The sequence below is a fragment of the Canis lupus genome, chromosome 11 (assembly GCF_003254725.2).
Source record: "Canis lupus dingo isolate Sandy chromosome 11, ASM325472v2, whole genome shotgun sequence".
Taxonomy (NCBI): domain Eukaryota; kingdom Metazoa; phylum Chordata; class Mammalia; order Carnivora; family Canidae; genus Canis; species Canis lupus.
The window spans coordinates 33158318-33179207 of record NC_064253.1 but is presented as its reverse complement, the minus strand read 5'-3'; the positions used below and the strand labels follow the sequence as shown (position 1 = coordinate 33179207).

The 20890-nt window shown below is 38.7% G+C and overlaps 1 protein-coding gene across 15 annotated transcripts in view; it reads left to right on the top strand.

The window, feature by feature from the left end:
• The window catches only part of MPDZ (multiple PDZ domain crumbs cell polarity complex component), a 167332-nt gene that overhangs the window by 86544 nt on the left and 59898 nt on the right, over window positions 1–20890 (top strand). For all 15 annotated transcript variants that reach the window (XM_025433145.3, XM_025433141.3, XM_025433140.3 and 12 more), the window contains 3 exons: window positions 5786–6070; window positions 6331–6454; window positions 20040–20238. In XM_025433145.3, coding sequence (XP_025288930.1) covers window positions 5786–6070; window positions 6331–6454; window positions 20040–20238 — 608 coding nt within the window. The remainder of the gene's footprint in view (window positions 1–5785; window positions 6071–6330; window positions 6455–20039; window positions 20239–20890) is intronic.

The window sequence follows — 20890 nt, the reverse complement described above, 5'->3', positions numbered from 1 at the left end:
TCTTTACTGGCCTCAGGGCTGGAAGCTGAGTTCATCTCCTAATGGACTCTCCTAATCCATAGCATAGCACACTTCTTGCCAGTGGGACAGATTGCATTGTTTAACTTAGTAATTGTTACTTAAAGGGATTACACAATCTGCATACTGAGAAGCATATATTTTACAGGGCAAATGCTGGCTGTATGTAGCACAGCATATTGGCTTACTGAAGTCTATTTGCCTCCTTTTTTTTTTTTTTTTTTTTTTTTCCGTAAGCAGTTTACTCTTTTGTTGGAGCAGATTTTGGCAAGCTGGCCTATCAACTGAAATATTTAAACTACAAAACAACAAAGAAGACATTAATGAGGATGTTTTAAAACACATTGTGAAACTCCTGTGTGCTTTCAGTTTTCTTAGAAAGTAGGACTGTTCCTGCATCGTGGTAAATCTCTGCAACACTGTTTTTTATTTTTGTTTTCATTTTGTGGCCTCTAAATAGTATCAAGATATTTACTAGAAAATTGTATGTAAGTAAATTAGATGATGTATTCATCTTCCTGTTTCTTTGCACTAAGTTTATTTTAAAAAGTCAGAATGGCAATTTGCTATGGAATTTAGAACTGGCCATTTTTCTGTTCTTTTTTTCTGGCCATTTTTTCTTAAGATGAGCTCACTTTAGAACCCTTTAATAGGTATCATAAAATCTTAGAGTGTATGATATTTAAGACAGAGAAGGCTCTGTACTGATTTGAAAGAAGTGTAAAATAGAGTGTGGAGATTCCAGTGATTCCTCAGGCTTATGACTTTGCTAGATATGTAAATCTTGGTGGCTAAAAATGCACAAATAATTTTACCTTTCTTCTTACCCTGACAAGAAGTCTTTGACCTTGGTCAGGTATGCTACTAGAAGTTGTGAGAACTGATCACTCAGAGTAGGGACTCATCATAGGAGGGAGGCCTGACAGCAGCTGAGATACCAAAGGTTCATAGGCATAGGTTGGAACTCCTTTGTCCAAAATTCTCCTGTCTTGGAGCCTATTCTGATTTTTTAAAGGAGTAGTGTTCACTTAATTTGATTAATCATCATTTATGGGAAATAACTCTTACTCAAGAATCTGAAAAATACTGTAGAGCTACTTCTATGGCATTTGAACTAATAGAGACAAGCCCTTAAGGTGTGAATTTTAAAGACAAAAACCCAGTGGGTTTTCCCATTGTAAGAGGTTTAAATTTTCTTCTTTTTATCCCCTTTTCTGTGTCATCTTTAAGGACAGAACAAAATGCAGAAAAAATTGTTTTCTAAACTTAAATGCTTGTAGACTTTCGTTTAGAAGCTCACTATGGTTTTGGGGAGAAAGATGCTTTCACTAATTTTTTCCTGTTTTGGATTTTCAAATATACCCAGTAAAGATTAAATAATTATGTATGCATCTCCCCTTCTGTTCCTTATCCACACTCCCATGCCCCACCCTCCACTGTACATGCACACTTATTCTTGCTCTAGGAATGAAATGATACGTTTGATTCATGTCCTTTATTCCTCATATTGGTCCCACTAGGAAATGTTATTGATTCCAGTACAGGTTGAATTTGGTGTTGGTCAAATTAGAAGCCCCTCTTTGCACCTTGCAGACAAAACACAGCTAATGGATCCCATGATTTTTTAAAAAAGGGATGCCTCTGTGGCTCCGTGGTTGAGTGTCTGCCTTTGGCTCAGGGCGTGATCCTGGGGTCCTTGGATCAAGTCCCATGTCGGGCTCCCTGCATGGAGCCGGCTTCTCCCTCTGCCTGTGTCTCTGCCTCTCTCTATGTGTCTCTCATGAATAAATAAATAAAATCTTAAAAAAAAAATTCTACCTATTCCTGTAGATCACCACATAGTGTCATTTTATAGCATCAGTATTGCTGTCTTCACACCCATGCTTAAAGTGTTTGTTTTTCCTGTCTTTCTTTCTTTGGAGAAGGAGTAATATCAAAAGCTAATTAAATCACTCTAGTCAAGATGATGAGAGTGATTGTGAAAGTCTTAGTGACAACACTGCAAGCTCTCAAAGTATTTAAAAGAAGTCACTTTCTTGCTCAGTAGTGTCAGTGTACAAACAATAAAGGAAGCACCATACCTTTTCTTAAAGTGAGAGAATGATGGTAATTTGAGTGGCTATGCTTTTGGTATATTTTCCCACAGTACAGAAGGATTTCTGTGGTAGACTGCTAATTGAGGAAAATCAGGTTGTGTCCAGTGAATGTTTCAGAACTTAGCTAGTCTATATAAATTAATTATCTGAGTAAATAGTGTGCCCAGGTATGACCGTAACTTATTCATCACCCTTAAACAGCTCTTTTCAAGTGTATTTGACATTTTTATTTAACCTGTCTCTCATTTTGTTCCTGAGAACAAGAATATATCAAGTAGAGGCACATATTAATGTGGATTTTTACAGGACTTCAGTTTAGGTACCAAGTTGCACTGGAAAATTATGGAGTTATTTTCGAATATCTTACAGGGGAAGAACTGCTTTTCTTTTAGATCCATAAGACTTTTAAAAATAAAACTCCGTTGGTTGTTCAGCAACCAGAAACGTTTCTGAAGTAGGCGTCTGTTGTCTGCTGTGTTGATTAGCTCTTTCTTTTCTATGTGTCTGTGTTAACTCCTTTATGAATAATGCATGGAAATTTCTGTCACACGGTTTATAGTAAACCCTAGCTAACAAGGGCAACTTGACCTCTTTTTGTGATGAAAAGCAGTTTTAATTGTTATCTTTATTTGAGGCCTGGGGAAGATGATACCCTGCTAAATATTATAATTAATTTAGTAATACAGAAGCTAATTCTGTAGTAAGTACATTATTATTTTTCATTATAACAAAATCATCAAAGTTGGGTGAATGGGCCAACAGGTTATTGTTTAGGTTCCAGCAATGAGGAGGTGATGGTTTCCTGTCATTGTTCCTGAAGAGGCTAAAGATGTTACTTGATTGTACAGTATTCTCACTTGCCTCAGTTCTTTCTACCAGGAATATTTGATGATTCCAGAAAGAATCCATGTATGCTAATAAAAGGAATGTAATTAACTGTGTTGGAAAAATTGATTAGTGTTTTAGAAAAAATAGAATAAGATTCATATCTCACACCACATCGTGAAATCAGTTCTAGAAGTTAGAAATGAATCTAAAAAGAAGGCATTTATAAAACAAAATAAATACTAGAAAGCATTTCACTTACTTTGTGTGAAAGGATTTCTTAAGCAAAAAAACCAAAAAAACAAAAAAACTCATCTCTCACTTTGAGAGCCACCCAGGGATTCCCTAGTTTCCTCTGTATGTTTTTGTTCCTGAGAACAAGAATATATCAAGTAGAGGCACATATTAATGTGGATTTTTACAGGACTTCAGTTTAGGTACCAAGTGGCACTGGAAAATTACAGAGTTATTTTCGAACATCTTACAGGGGGAAAACTACTTTTGAAAGTAGCACAAAAAATTTTGACAAGTTTGATTACACAAATAATTTAATAAAGAATTACATAAAGAATTTACGTTCTCATAAATATCTATATAACATTTATAAACTGAAGAGAGAGGTAACAGGCTGGAGAAATACTTGTGGTATGTGTCACAGACTTTATCCACAGAGTATTTCAATGATAGAAACAAGTGGGAACCTCCTGATGAGGAGTTGGATAGAATAAAATATATAAAGGGAATGTTGACAGGAAATATACAAATAGGATGTTCTCATTAATCGTCAGAGACATGCATGGTAAATACTAAATTTTATATTTATTTAGAATCTGTTTCTTTCAGCTCAAATTACCAAACTAATTTTAGGGTTGGCAAGATGAGTTTATAGGTAGTCTCATATCTTTGTGAGAGAATATTGGAAGACTATGTGGCAGTATGTACCAACATTTTAAATGTGCATATCACTTGGCCCACAGTTCTAGTTTATACTAAATAAATTTTCTCACATGCACGAAGATATGTAATAAAAATAACAGTAATGGTTAACTGTTGGGCATTTTCTATTAAGTCAGACATGTTATTAGTGTGGTATTAACTCTCTCTGTCCTCCCAATAGTCCTGAACTAGATGGGTCCTTTTGTGTTCCCCAATTAATAGATGAGGGGACTAAGACACAGTATAACTAGTGGTGGGGTGAGCACCTTTGAACCTGCACTCTAGTGCCTTTCATACTTAGGAATAGTTTTGTGGTTATAAGAAGATAGAAGCTGGTATTTATTTACTAGCATAGAAATCTCTTGTGTCCAGAGATAGAGATACTTCAACGAAGAAAGTAAAAACATTCTACTTAATTAATGGTTTGGGTTAGTTGTAAAAATGTGTAATGCCTGTATATGTGAGTGCGCTTGTGTACTTGTACACATTGATTACGCAAATGAGTAAACAATTCTGACAGACATTTAGCTGATTCCAGCTATTCCTACCAGGGAAATAATGAAAGTAGGAGCCATAAGAGAGGGCTTTCATACTGTGCTCTGTATGCACACGCATATATATCTACATGGCTTGAGTCTTTTCTAATGATAATATATTCATATACTACTTTTATACTTTAAAATATTAATAAGAGAATTGTAGGGAAAATTGATATGTTTATTCAATAGCACTGCATGGGGCAACTGCTTGCTCAAAGCACATAAGTGATGCAATATATCTGTTGCAAATAGATGCATACATATGTGTTGAACTATAGAATTTTAGAGTTTCATGAATATCTTTTTAAAGATTTATTTATTTATTCATGAGAGACACAGAGAGAGAGAGAAAGAGAGAGGCAGAGACACAGGCAGAGTTGGATAAGCAGGCTCCATTCAGGGAGCCTGATGCGGGACTTGATCCCAGGACTCCAGGATCAGGCCCTGGACTGAAGGCAGGCACTAAACCTCTAAGCCACCCAGGGATCCCCTAGTTTCATGAATTTTAGAAAATAAATATAAGGTCAACAGAGGTTCTGTTGTGATGTGTAGATTGTCAATAAGAGAGCCTAGGTTAGAGCCTACACCTTGTTACACATCTTCTTAGTACTCCCTTTGTATATCATGTAGAATATTTATGAAAATTTTTCCTATAATAATTTGAATGACATAGCTTTCTGTTCTTCTCCATAAATACCTATAAATGCCTATCAAAATATTTTTTCCTTGGAGATTCTTGTAAATCAGAATCAATATTCTCCTTTTGCTCTTGAACTTCTATAGAAACTTTATATTGACTAAAAATGAACTACCGCTTAAATAAGATTTGAAAACACAAGTTACTTTCCTATGTGGATTAAACTATAATTTTATTTGCGAATAGAATATTTTATATAAATAAGCTCATGTGCAGTATATAGTACAACATAACTTATTGAGCATGACCTACGTGGTCTGCAAGAAATGTATTCAAAAGCATTTATAAAAATAAAGATACACGGAATGTCATCTAAGAGAAGAATTTGTACGTTTGCTAATGCTTCTTGAGTAATGAATGATTATATTGTGTTTTGTTTTTCACTAGTTATTAAGAAATGGTCTTACAAAATACATTGATGTAACTCTGGCCGTGATTTAAAATATTTTTGTTCCAGGGCAGCCTGGGTGGCTCAGTGGTTTAGCGCCACCTTCAGCCCAGGGCCTGATCCTGGAGACCCAAGATCGAGTCCCGCGTCAGGCTCCCTGCTTGGAGCCTGCTTCTCCCTCTGCCTGTGTCTCTGCCTCTCTCTCTGTCTCTCTCTGTGTCTCTCATGAATAAATAGATAAAATCTTAAAAAATAAAATAAAATATTTTTGTTCCTTAATCATCAGGATGTCACTGAAAATTCTTCAGATCCAGTACTTGATCTGCACATGTCCTTGGAGGAACTGTACACCCAGAATCTCCTACAAAGACAGGATGAGAGTCCGTCTTCAGTAGACTTGAGCATGGCTCCTGCCTCTGGCTTTACCGTAAATGATTATACACCTGCAAATGCTATTGAACAGCAATACAAATGTGAAAACACAAGAACATGGGCTGAATCTCATCTACCAAATGAAATTATATCGAGTGCAGAACTTACTTCTCCTGTGCTGCCTGATTCAACTGGAAAGGTAATATTGTAAAGATATGTATTGTGTACTGTGATGAGATTGGAATCAGTGGCACCTTGGAGTACTCTGGCTGACCCCTGCATTTGGAGCAAGTACTCTCTTGACGCTGAGATTTTCAGAACCCAACCTATGAACTTACTTTGGTTATAGTTTCCTGCCGAAGAAGGCACAACCAGTTAGAGAATATGGGTGATGTTGAAATCATACTCCAAAGTCTTGTTTTCTTTTCCATGTGACTTATTTATTTATTTTTCTGTCAGGGCTCCGAGTTCTTAATTCAACAGAGCTCTCTGACCTCAACTGGTGAGTGTGTCATGCTTCAAAACCTATCCAAAGAAATGTTTGAGAGGACTATTACTATAGCAAAAGGCAATTCTAGCCTAGGTAAGTTCTTCCTTTCCATATATATCCTCCCTCTCAATTCCCTTGCCAGAGATGAAATACTGACCGTGGTTGCAGCATTGTTGACTGTAGGCAATAAAATAGATGTTGTAAGTGTTCCTGTAGTTTTTCTGGTTTCTCTTTTTATGTATTCTTTATTTTTCCTGAAATGGTTAACAGGTTTGTTGACTTCAGACTAGCTTAAATCCTCACTCTCTTAATTATTTAAAAGTATTCATGAGCCTCATTCACATTCAAGTAAAAGATATATGAATTGTTTGTATATGAAACAGCAAATCAGAAAAGGAATTCGTAGAAAATGAAAAGTCAGCAATTTGGAATTTCAAATTCTTTGAAAAAGTAAATTATTAGTTTTTTTTGAATGTTACCAGTTGTGTGTAAGTCAGTTTGTATTTAATTTCTCTCATTCACTGAAATAAAGACTAAAAAGACAGCCAGGTGTGCCACCACCAGACTATAAATGCAGTTATTCAGTATTTCTTCCCAGGTGGCAGGATTTTTTTTTCTTCTTTTACCCATAAAGGGTTGAGGCTGGTTAATAATCACAAAACCTACTGACTTGGGCAAAGAAGATGTCCTGTAGAAACAAAATCCTAATTACAATAGCTAAAACTAGATGGAGGCAGAGCACATTTATTCTTTCACTTTAATGACTCTGCTCTGTCCCTAGTGCTTGTACTGATAAATAGGATCATAAATTAGTTCCTCTGGATGCCCAGTTGCAGCCCAAGACACTGTTTAGTTCTATATCAGAGATCCTGTTCCTTCTATCATGTAACCAAGCAGTGCCCTTTGCATTGATATCTTATGGCAGAGTCTTGTTTCCTTGTTAAATTTGAGACTTGGCAGTGTAGTCTAACAGTACTTACTTGGTGAGTAGAATTCTAGTCTCTGTCTCCTTCTAAATGTTGTGCCATTTGGTGGCAACTGGGTACTACCAACAGCAGCTAAGTGGAGAATTATAGCAGAGAATTTTTACTTAGCTTTAATATTTCTTAACATGTTACATTTAATAGAGCAATATAGAACTTAAGCTGTAAAATTTTCTATAATTTGTTGATTATGAGACAGATATTTTAGATATCTAAACATGTTAGAAATATTTGATCTGTTAATGCAGTGATTCTGAAAGCATGCTACTTTGAATTCTAGTTCTACTGGATGTTAATAGGAGTTATAAATGGGCTACAAGTTTAGAAGTTGGGAATGTGATACACTTAAGGGGACAGGTTTTTGGTTGCATTACTTCTAAGTATCTTGGGTATTCATTTTTATTTATTTTTAAATAACTTTTTAAAAAATATTTTTATTTATTCATGAGAGACACACAGAGAAAGGCAGAGACACATGCAGAGGGAGAAGCAGGCTCCCTGCGGGGAGCTCGATGTGGGACTTGATCCCAGGACCCTGGGATCACGACCTGAGCCAAAGGCAGAGGCTCAGTCTCTGAGGCATCCAGGTGTCCCTATCTTGGGTATTCAGATGTGCATTTTAGATTTCTAAGAAGTTATTGAATGCAGCATTTCTTACATTTAATTGGGTATGGAACCCATTTTTTTGACCTGTTATAAGGCAGAGATTTTGCAAAGCACATATGAAAATCCCTATTCTAGTGTATTTATTTTTTCAACTATCAAACATTTATTGTTTTCTATATTCTAGTCACCCTGAAGACACCACAATATAATCACTTTCCTCAAGGAACATGACTTTAAGAGAGTAAGCAAATTGACATATCATATTCTAAATACCTTAAAATATTGTAGGTGCTATGCTAGACATTCATAGAAAGAACATTGAAGGCATAAAGGAGGGAATAGCTGATCCCTACCTTGAGTGTGGAGTTTAGAAAGATTTCAAGAAGGAGATTTTTTAAATCACATAATTGGGAAAAAACGGAAGCTGCTAGAGCTGAGGCAGAGAAATGTGAAACAAATTACTGGTATTTGTGTGGTATGGATGAAGTGAGATGTGACAGTGGGCAAAGCGAGAACTGATGCTAAAGGAATGGTAGGTGGGATACAGTTGCTGGAGAAGTTTGTGTGTAGGACACAGGACTTCTGTCTTAACGCCCTCCTGCCATAGGTTACTATCAGCAGTTGTTGCTAAGGGCCAAAGAGGGGCAGGATCAGATTGGACTTAAAGATCATTCTGGCATAGGCTGGTAAATTATTTTGGAAGCAGTTGGGAGACCCATGTGAGAGTCATGGTTTGAGGTACCATTCTACTCCCTCTCTCTCTCTCTAAACCTTGACTATTCTAAGTACCTCAGGTAAGTGAACTAATACAGAATTTGTCCCTTTGTGACTGTTTTATTCACTTAACATAATGCTTTCAAGGCTCAGCTCATTCACTCATAGCATATGTCAAGATTTCCTTCCTTTTTCTATTTAAAAAAAAAAATTTCCTTCCTTAAGGCTGAACATTCTTTTTGTTTATTGTTGGACACTTGCGTTCCTTCTACCTTAACTTTTAAGTTTTTTTTTTGTTTTTTTTTTTATTTTTTTTTTATTTTTTTATTGGTGTTCAATTTACTAACATACAGAATAACCCCCAGTGCCCGTCACCCATTCACTCCCACCCCCCGCCCTCCTCCCCTTCCAACACCCCTAGTTCGTTTCCCAGAGTTAGCAGTCTTTACGTTCTGTCTCCCTTTCTGATATTTCCCACACATTTCTTCCCCCTTCCCTTATATTCCCTTTCACTATTATTTATATTCCCCAAATGAATGAGAACATATAATGTTTGTCCTTCTCCGACTGGCTTACTTCACTCAGCATAATACCCTCCAGTTCCATCCACGTTGAAGCAAATGGTGGGTATTTGTCATTTCTAATAGCTGAGTAATATTCCATTGTATACATAAACCACATCTTCTTTATCCATTCATCTTTCGTTGGACACCGAGGCTCCTTCCACAGTTTGGCTATCGTGGCCATTGCTGCTAGAAACATCGGGGTGCAGGTGTCCCGGCGTTTCACTGCATCTGTATCTTTGGGGTAAATCCCCAGCAGTGCAATTGCTGGGTCGTAGGGCAGGTATATTTTTAACTGTTTGAGGAACCTCCACACAGTTTTCCAGAGTGGCTGCACCAGTTCACATTCCCACCAACAGTGTATGAAGGTTCCCTTTTCTCTGCATCCTCTCCAACATTTGTTGTTTCCTGCCTTGTTAATTTTCCCCATTCTCACTGGTGTGAGGTGGTATCTCATTGTGGTTTTGATTTGTATTTCCCTGATGGCAAGTGATGCAGAGCATTTTCTCATGTGCATGTTGGCCATGTCTATGTCTTCCTCTGTGAGATTTCTGTTCATGTCTTTTGCCCATTTCATGATTGGATTGTTTGTTTCTTTGGTGTTGAGTTTAAGAAGTTCTTTATAGATCTTGGAAACTAGCCCTTTATCTGATAGGTCATTTGCAAATATCCTCTCCCATTCTGTAGGTTGTCTTTGAGTTTTGTTGACTGTATCCTTTGCTGTGCAAAAGCTTCTTATCTTGATGAAGTCCCAATAGTTCATTTTTGCTTTTGTTTCTTTTGCCTTCGTGGATGTATCTTGCAAGAAGTTACTATGGCCGAGTTCAAAAAGGGTGTTGCCTGTGTTCTTCTCTAGGATTTTGATGGAATCTTGTCTCACATTTAGATCTTTCATCCATTTTGAGTTGATCTTTGTGTATGGTGCAAGAGAGTGGTCTAGTTTCATTCTTCTGCATGTGGATGTCCAATTTTCCCAGCACCATTTATTGAAGAGACTGTCTTTCTTCCAATGGATAGTCTTTCCTCCTTTATCGAATATTAGTTGCCCATAAAGTTCAGGGTCCACTTCTGGATTCTCTATTCTGTTCCACTGATCTATGTGTCTGTTTTTGTGCCAGTACCACACTGTCTTGATGACCACAGCTTTGTAGTACAACCTGAAATCTGGCATTGTGATGCCCCCAGATATGGTTTTCTTTTTTAAAATTCCCCTGGCTATTCGGGGTCTTTTCTGATTCCACACAAATCTTAAAATAATTTGTTCTAACTCTCTGAAGAAAGTCCATGGTATTTTGATAGGGATTGCATTAAACGTGTATATTGCCCTGGGTAACATTGACATTTTCACAATATTAATTCTGCCAATCCATGAGCATGGAATATTTTTCCATCTCTTTGTGTCTTCCTCAATTTCTTTCAGAAGTGTTCTATAGTTTTGAGGGTATAGATCCTTTACCTCCTTGGTTAGGTTTATTCCTAGGTATCTTATGCTTTTGGGTGCAATTGTAAATGGGATTGACTCCTTAATTTCTCTTTCTTCAGTCTCATTGTTAGTGTATAGAAATGCCACTGACTTCTGGGCATTGATTTTGTATCCTGCCACGCTACCGAATTGCTGTATGAGTTCTAGCAATCTTGGGGTGGAGACTTTTGGGTTTTCTATGTAGAGTATCATGTCATCGGCGAAGAGGGAGAGTTTGACTTCTTCTTTGCCAATTTGAATGCCTTTAATGTCTTTTTGTTGTCTGATTGCTGAGGCTAGGACTTCCAGTACTATGTTGAACAGCAGTGGTGAGAGTGGACATCCCTGTCTTGTTCCTGATCTTAGGGGAAAGGCTCCCAGTGCTTCCCCATTGAGAATGATATTTGCTGTGGGCTTTTCATAGATGGCTTTTAAGATGTCGAGGAATGTTCCCTCTATCCCTACACTCTGAAGAGTTTTGATCAGGAATGGATGCTGTATTTTGTCAAATGCTTTCTCTGCATCTAATGAGAGGATCATATGGTTCTTGGTTTTTCTCTTGCTGATATGATGAATCACATTGATTGTTTTACGGGTGTTGAACCAGCCTTGTGTCCCAGGGATAAATCCTACTTGGTCATGGTGAATAATTTTTTTAATGTACTGTTGGATCCTATTGGCCAGTATCTTGTTGAGAATTTTTGCATCCATGTTCATCAGGGATATTGGTCTGTAATTCTCCTTTTTGGTGGGGTCTTTGTCTGGTTTTGGAATTAAGGTGATGCTGGCCTCATAGAACGAATTTGGAAGTACTCCATCTCTTTCTATCTTTCCAAACAGCTTTAGGAGAATAGGTATGATTTCTTCTTTAAACGTTTGATAAAATTCTCCTGGGAAGCCATCTGGCCCTGGACTCTTGTGTCTTGGGAGGTTTTTGATGACTGCTTCAATTTCCTCCCTGGTTATTGGCCTGTTCAGGTTTTCTATTTCTTCCTGTTCCAGTTTTGGTAGTTTGTGGCTTTCCAGGAATGCGTCCATTTCTTCTAGATTGCCTAATTTATTGGCGTATAGCTGTTCATAATATGTTTTTAAAATTGTTTGTATTTCCTTGGTGTTGGTAGTGATCTCTCCTTTCTCATTCATGATTTTATTAATTTGAGTCTTCTCTCTCTTCTTTTTAATAAGGTTGGCTAATGGTTTATCTATCTTGTTAATTCTTTCAAAGAACCAACTCCTGGTTTTGTTGATCTGTTCCACAGTTCTTCTGGTCTCGATTTCGTTGAGTTCTGCTCGAATCTTTATTAACTCCCTTCTCTTGGGTGTAGGATCTATTTGCTGTTTTTTCTCTAGCTCCTTTATGTGTAAGGTTAGCTTTTGTATTTGAGTTCTTTCCAGTTTTTGAATGGATGCTTGTATTGCGATGTATTTCCCCCTTAGGACTGCTTTTGCTGCATCCCAAAGATTTTGAACGGTTGTATCTTCATTCTCATTAGTTTCCATGAATCTTTTTAATTCTTCCTTAATTTCCTGGTTGACCCTTTTATCTTTTAGCGGGATGGTCCTTAACCTCCACGTGTTTGAGGTCCTTCCAAACTTCTTGTTGTGATTTAGTTCTAATTTCAAGGCATTATGGTCTGAGAATATGCAGGGGACAATCCCAATCTTTTGGTATTGGTTCAGACCCAATTTGTGACCCAATTGTGGTCTATTCTGGAGAAAGTTCCATGTGCGCTTGAGAAGAATGTGTATTCAGTTGACTTTGGATGTAAAGTTCTGTAGATATCTGTGAAATCCATCTGGTCCAGTGTATCATTTAAAGCTCTCGTTTCTTTGGAGATGTTGTGCTTAGAAGACCTATCGAGTATAGAAAGAGCTAGATTGAAGTCACCAAGTATAAGTGTATTATTATCTAAGTATGTCTTCACTTTGGTTAATAATTGATTTATATATTTGGCAGCTCCCACATTCGGGGCATATATATTGAGGATTGTTAAGTCCTCTTGTTGAATAGATCCTTTAAGTATGATATAGTGTCCCTCTTCATCTCTCACTACAGTCTTTGGGGTAAATTTTAGTTTATCTGATATAAGGATGGCTACCCCTGCTTTCTTTTGAGGACCATTCGAATGGTAAATGGTTCTCCAACCTTTTATTTTCAGGCTGTAGGTGTCCTTCTGTCTAAAATGAGTCTCTTGTAGACAGCAAAGAGATGGGTCCTGCTTTTTTATCCAGTCTGAAACCCTGCGCCTTTTGATGGGGTCATTAAGCCCGTTCACATTCAGAGTTACTATTGAGAGATATGAGTTTAGTGTCATCATGTTATCTATTCAGTCCTTGTTTTTGTGGACTGTTCCACTGAACTTCTTCTTAAAGGGGAATTTTAAGAGTCCCCCTTAAAATTTCTTGCAGAGCTGGTTTGGAGGTCACATATTCTTTTAGTTGCTGCCTGTCTTGGAAGCTCTTTATCTCTCCTTCCATTTTGAATGAGAGCCTTGCTGGATAAAGTATTCTTGGTTGCATGTTCTTTTCATTTAGGACCCTGAATATATCCTGCCAGCCCTTTCTGGCCTGCCAGGTCTCTGTGGAGAGGTCTGCTGTTACCCTAATACTCCTCCCCATAAAAGTCAGGGATTTCTTGTCTCTTGCTGCTTTAAGGATCATCTCTTTATCTTTGGAATTTGCAAGCTTCACTATTAAATGTCGAGGTGTTGAACGGTTTTTATTGATTTTAGGGGGGGATCTCTCTATTTCCTGGATCTGAATGCCTGTTTCCCTTCCCAGATTAGGAAAGTTTTCAGCTAGAATTTGTTCAAATACATATTCTGGCCCTCTGTCCCTTTCGGCGCCCTCGGGAACCCCAATTAAATGTAGGTTTTTCTTTCTCAGGCTGTCGTTTATTTCCCTTAATCTATCCTCATGGTCTTTTAATTGTTTGTCTCTTTTTTCCTCAGTTTCCCTCTTTGCTATCAACTTGTCTTCTATGTCACTCACTCGTTCTTCCACCTCGTTAACCCTCGTCGTTAGGACTTCTAGTTTGGATTGCATCTCATTCAATTGATTTTTAATTTCTGCCTGATTAGCTCTAAATTCTGCAGTCATGAAGTCTCTTGAGTCCTTTATACTTTTTTCTAGAGCCACCAGTAGCTGTATAATAGTGCTTCTGAATTGGCTTTCTGACATTGAATTGTAATCCAGATTTTGTAACTCTGTGGGAGAGAGGACTGTTTCTGATTCTTTCTTTTGAGGTGAGGTTTTCCTTCTAGTCATTTTGCTCAGTGCAGAGTGGCCAAAAGCAAGTTGTATTGGGAAAAAGAGAAAAAGAGAGGAGAGAAAGAAGGAAAGAAAAGAGAAAGAGGAAAAAAAAGGGAAGAAAAAAAAAATGAAAAGAAAAAAAGAGAAGAAAAAGAAAGAAAAAGAAAGGAGAAAAAAAAGGGGGTGGGGGAAGGAAACAAATCAAAAAGCAAAACAAAACAAAACAAAACCAAACAACAACAACAACAACAAAAAAAAAAAAAAAAAAAAGAAGAAGAACCACCGGGGAGTATCTTCTGATTCTGTGTACTTTAAGTCCCTTGGCTTCTCCTGGAACTTGTCCGTCTAGCTGGTGTTCTGGGGGAGGGGCCTGCTGTGCTGATTTTCAGGTGTTAGCACTTGGGGGAGCTGCTGTGCCCCTGCCTGGTGCAGGGCTCAGTGGGGGTTGTTTACCCCGTGAGGCCGCAGGAGGAACAGCCCCAGTGGCGGGGCCAGCTCTGGAAACCTGGATTCAGCCCCTGCAGGAACTCCTGAGCTCTCCGTCTGCAGGGCCTGGAGGCTCCGGGGCGGGGCCGCTGATCTGCTCAGCTGGGGCAGGAGCGTCCTTGCTGTCCTGGGCCCTCCCGGCCTCTGCCTGTCCCGGGGGGAGGCGGGATCCTGGGCTGTGTCCCGGCGCCCTGTGCTCCGGAGCCTGCGCTGGTGGATTCGCGCTCCCGCCCCGCAGCCCCCTCCGCGGAGCTGCCGCCGGAGCCCCCCGAGCTGCTCCTGGAACCGCGCAGCCCCCTCCGCACGGAGCCTCTTCCTCTGCCCGAGCCCCTCCGAGCTGCTCCCGGGGCCGCGCAGCCCCCTCCGCGGAGCCGCCCCCGAGCCCCCCGAGCTGCTCCGGGTCCCGCCGTGCGCGCTGCAGCCCTTAGGGAGCTCGGCGCACTCTCCTGGGCGCGCAGTTGCTGTTACTGTCCCCGGGAGCCCGAGGGCATCCCCGCCCTCCTGGGTCCTGCTCCAACTCCCCGCGAGCCCCTTTCCCCCGGGAAGGTCGGTGCAGCTCCTGTGTCTGCGGGACGGGGCTCTCCTGTCCTGGGGACCCTCGCCCCGGCCTCAGCCCGGCTCCTCGCGGGGCCCCTCCCCCTTGGAGGCCTTTTGTTTCTTTATTTCTTTTTCCCCGTCCTCCTACCTTGATAGAAGCGTGAACTCTTCTCACTGTAGCATTCCAGCTGTTCTCTCTTTAATTCTCAGGCCGAATTCATAGATTTTCAGGATGATTGGAAGGTTTTCTAGGTAATTTGGTGGAGACAGGTGATTTGGGGACCCTACTCTTCCGCCATCTTGCTCCTCCCCCCAACTTTTAAGTTTTGATATAAAAAATATACTAAGATAATTAAGCTCTTGGGAAAAAAAGTCAGTGAAAGGTGAAGTGTCTTTACTTTCTTGATTTCAGGAAATTCATTTAAACCTCAATGTTATTTTATTTTATTTTAAAAATTTATTTATTTAGAGAGAACATGAGTGGGGGGAGGGGCAGAGGAAGAGGGGAAGAGAATCTTAAGCAGGTTCCACAGGCAGCATGGAGCCCAGCACGGGGCTTGGTCTCACGTCCCTGAGATCACAGACTGAACTGAAATCAAGAGTCGGACACTTAAACAACTAAGCCATCCAGACACCCCTGATTTTAAAGTTAAAGCATAAGAGCTCCTTGCCACATCTATTGTGAGGATGAAGACCATTTTCAGGACTTGGACTGTCTACATTTCAGAAAATGTCACTTCTCAGTAGGGAAGGGACACACTGTTATTGTGAAGGACCCCTGAGGAGCCCTGCGAAGGACATAAGTCCATCAATATAGAGCTGTCTTTGCTTGGAAAGCAAAAGAAGAGGCTCTGAGTTGGCAAATGGTGGGGAGCTAACAAAGAAGTGGCTACTGTCCGTACTGTCTGTTGTCCTGTACAGAACATGACCAAGGGTGTTATATTGGGCTTCTATTGCAAGATGAGGTCTGTGTATGCTTATTTCCCCATCAGCGTTAGTATCCAGGAGAATGGTTTTCTTGTCGAAATCCAAAGTGTCTTGGTTGAAAAATACATCTGCAGGGTTCAAATGAGGCCATTTATTGCTCGTTCAGTATCTCAAGCCCAGAAACACGAGTTAATTCTTGAAGGAAAAGATAGTGAACTTGAATCAATCTCAGCTACTATGATTCAGCAAGGTACAACAGTTAAAGGCAAGGATATCAGAAAATTTGGGGTGGTATCTATGTTTCTGAAAAAGGAACAGTTCAGCAGGCTGATGAATGAGATCTCAGTCATCCAGCTATAGAAACAAGATGCCAGATGATTTTTCAGACTTCTTTATCAATATTAAAGATATAATAAAGCCATACTGATTTGGAGCTTTTACTTAAAATTCAAGTAAAGTAAAGCATGAGGAAGCCCTTTCATTTGCTTTGGGAGACTAAACCACTTACTTGAAAGTGTGAAATTACCTCATCATTGGTTTACCAAATAAGTTGTAGTATAAAAAGTATAAGTGACTTTTAGTGTTATCTCTCTGATTCATTGACATTATTTGAAATAATTTGTATGCAAAATGTTTACATGACTTTGTCCCTGAACGTTAGACTTCCTGGAAGCCAGTGAGAATCCTCTTGTGTTATGGGATTCACGTACAGTGTGGCAAAGAGAGAATGTATCTCTGTGACCTCAAATGACAGATGTTCAGTGTTCAGATTTTATAGTACTTAGAGTAACTAAATGTAAAAGGGGTCACAAAATATGACTTTAAAAAATCTGTAAAACATTAAAGGATTCATTTCAGCTTTTAGTGTAAGAAGGTGTTGTCTTTAAAACTTAAAGTAATAAAAAGCGTGTTTATATTTTAGAAAACCTAACTAAAGGCTGGCTTTGTGCTGGTAGGAGAGGATGTTATGAAAGGGTCTATCACTGAACACCTTTTTCTTAAACTCATAGTCTCCCTTTAATCAATTGAGTAAGGTTGTTTTCAGTTTTAGCCTTCTGGGTTATTTATTCCTTTCTCAAGCAGTAACCAGAGAAATTATTAATAAATGACCAGTTTCCATAAAAGCTGCCACATTCTGTTTGCTTTGATCCTAAGTCACTTTTTTTTTTTTTTTTTTTTACTTTGTTACTTAAGGGAGGAATGTTATACACAGATATACACACAGGCATATAGTGATTTTTTAAAAAATTAATCTTTATTTTTGATAGGTTTGTGGTCTGTTGCTAATTATATTAGGACTTTGAAGGCAAAAAGAAAAGGTAAGAAGGAAAGAAAGGTATTATCCTCTTTTCACTGATTAGGAACAGAAACATAAACTCAAGAATTTTTCTGTCAGTACTCAGCCATTAGAGAGTGGAACCGGTACTCAAATTGTGGCCTCTCTCTGATTTTCATATATCATGCAATACATTTCAGTGCTTGAGTTACCCAAGGCTACATCAAGATTGCTGAAGGAATGGGTGCCTGGGTGGCTCAGTCCATTAGGCAGCTATCTTCTGCTCAGATCATGATCCCAGGTCCTGGGATCGAGTCCTACATTGGGCTCCCTGCTCAGCCAGGAGTCTGGTTCTCCCTCTCCCCCCTACTCGTGTTTTATCTCTCTCAAAAAAAAATATAAATAAATAAAATCTCTAAAAAAAAGTGCTGAAAGAAGCTTCATTTGGAAGCCGAATTAAAATTTATGTCTAGCCTTTAGAGAGCAATGGATTAGGATAGAGATGCCTTTAAAATACATTTTGTGAGTTTTCTTTTGTTTTTCTTTTGTATTTTATTGAACACTTTGTGCCAGGCACTTTGAAAGTTGTTCCATATGTTTTTCTCACAGTAAAATGAGGCCAAGGGTGCCATTCAGTCAACTGAAGACCATACTGATTAGAAGTGGTGGAACTCAGATTTGGAACCAGTTTTCTAGTTCTACAGTACATGCTTTGGGCTATTCTACTTCTTCTGGGGAAAAAATTGAGGAATCTTAGAAGTTACAACCAAAATATAACTAGTGGCTATTACATTGAATTTGTTGAACCCACAAAATTATCGTTTGGTGATAACGGAAGTATAAGCTGAGCAAATTGGTACCAACGTCTTGGTTTATGTAGTTGATGTGACCTGGTGGCCTTAATGTCTGATAGTTGATAGAATCATGAGTTAAATATACCATACCATGTTTACTATAGCTCATGATGACTTGTCTTTCTGTGCTGTGACTTGCTTTATTATAGAGCACATGGTGCTAGTGAGAACAAGATGATGGGTTAGAGTCCAGGTATGGGCCACCAAGTTAAATTTTGTTTTATAAGCATGCTTGTTAATTTTACCATAGTACATTTACTTGGTGGGTCTTGATGGGAAGGGTGGCACCATCAGGGCAAATTAGAGTAGGAAAAAGATATTTGAAATATCATTTCTAATTTGGTATTATTAAAATTAGTATTTAGAAGAATTTATTTTTATATAAAAATACAAACCTAAAAAGGAATTTATGATGTCTCTCAAAGCAAGTTTTTATAAACTACCTCATAGCTTTATAGTTTTCCTTACATGATGTAATTACATTATCCTGTTGGGAAGAAACTTTTAGCACTTGGTTTTAAGCAAATTTACTTATATTAATTTTATATAATGTTTTATATAATGTTTTAAACATAATTTCTAAAGGTTTTATATTTTTGAAGAAGTAGAGTGAGAGTAGGGTGATAAAGGAACGTAAATTCAGATGGTGTTTGTTGAGAAACCCTTTTTGGGGAAGTGGTATTGAAGAGTGAGAAGGAATTAGCTGTGTGAGAGCTTTGAGAGGAAGGTGTCAGGCAAAGACTGAAGTGGGGAGAGACTGGGTGTATTTCTGAAAGCAGTCCACCTGGGTGAAGACAGGGAGCCAAGGGCATAGTACTCAAGAGGTCTGCATGTCGGGAGGGCTAGGCCATCAGTGCCTTATAGACTATGCCAGTTAGATGTGCCGTATATTAGCACAACAGGACACTGATAAAGGATTGTTAACCAGAGAGTGATGTGATCTGTCTTTTGTGAATGGTCACTGTGTCTACTGTGAGAAGAATGCTATGGTGGTTGTCAGGAGACCAATTAGGAAGACCAATTAGGAAGCCGTTTCAAAAAGTGAGGCAAGAAGTGCTGGCTTGGTGTATGTAGGGTTAGTGGGAAACAGAGAAAGTGAGTGCATTTGAGCTAAATTTTGGAGCTAGAAATGACAGGATGTGATGATGGATTTAGATACAAAAGGTGAGCGAGAGAAGTAGGAATCAAGAACAACTCCAGCATTTCTGCTTTGAGAAGTGGAGAGTAGTATAATGATGCTATTTCCAAAGAGGAGAAGCAACCTGGTGAAATAAGGGGAGTAGAAGCTTGGAAATTCAATTTTATATATACTAAGGTTGCATTTACTATTAGCCATCTAGGGAACATGTCAGGAGGGCAAATAAGTATCCAGATCCAGAGCTCCTAGAACTTCAGATTTAGAGATAAAATGAGAAGAGATTAGAATCAAGCCAAGGTTACTTCAGTTAAACAGACCGCTATACATCAGGCAATGAGGATAAAACATGAATACAAGCTTTCTGGTGGTAGGTGTTCTTTTCTCAAGATATCAGCATAGTACTTGGTGCAGACTAAGCATGTAGTGAATATATACTGAATGAATAAATGATCTAGAAATAAGGTAATAGTACAGAGTTTCTTCATTTATACAACTCCTTTTCCATTTGTAATCTTGCTCTTTATTCTCTTATATGTATAAGAGATGAACTGGTATAAAATGGATTTGTTATTGTCGACATTTTCCTTGGGAGAGTTTTATATTTAAGGCACAATACATCACATAGCTTGAGTTATATCCACTCCACAGTGTAGACCTATTTTATCTCCAGTGAATTCAACATAAAGTATCTTTTTCTGGATACAATGTACTTAGAATTAATTTTATGTTTGAAACTTTTTTCTTTCCTTTTGATTGTTTTTCATTGGATAAAAAAGTTAACTCCTTTTTTCTGTGAATCCATAGCGATTATTAAATTCAAGTTAAAATGAATTTGAGAGTTATATATTTGATACATATCTGTCCTCTCCCTTTACCATAGGGATGACGGTAAGTGCTAATAAAGATGGCTTGGGGATGATTGTTCGAAGCATTATTCATGGAGGTTCCATCAGTCGAGATGGCCGGATTGCCGTTGGGGACTGCATCTTATCTATTAATGAAGAATCTACTATCAGTTTAACCAATGCCCAGGCACGAGCGATGTTGAGAAGACACTCTCTCATTGGGCCTGACATAAAGTAAGTAGCATTTGGACTCCAGTTTGGCTTGGGAAATTCACGAATTTCAACACATGAATCAGAATTTTTTTTCAACATCTACTTCTATTTAGTATGCAAAAATTATCACATGTCTATTAAAAATAAATCACTCAGGAATTTACTATTCCCCAATAGTTCTTAATTGTAGATACAGTTTCTTAAAGACTATATGGGCAGCTCTGGTGGCCCGGCAGTTAACACCGCCTTCAGTCCAGGGCCTGATCCTGGAGACTCAGGATCGAGTTCCACGTCGGGCTCCCTGCATGGAGCCTGCTTCTCCCTCTGCCTGTGTCTCTGCCTCTCTCTCTCTCTCTCTCTCTGTGCGTCTCATGAATAAATTTAAAAAATAAATAAGATATGTTTTAATGTTGAAATATTTGAAAACAATTTGCCTCCTGTGTTTAATTTTACTCCAGCGCTTCTACAAAACCTGAGGCATCTCTCACAAAGCAGGAGGGTCCACTCTGGATCTGACAGTGAAGCTTGGATTGGCCTCACTATAAGGAACTGTATACTACCTGATTGACTTATATGAATCCTAGGACTAAGCTAGTTCTTCAATGGCCAGTTATGGAAAAGATCATTTAGAATAGCCTTGGTATGACCCATAATTTACCCTTTGGTCAACTAC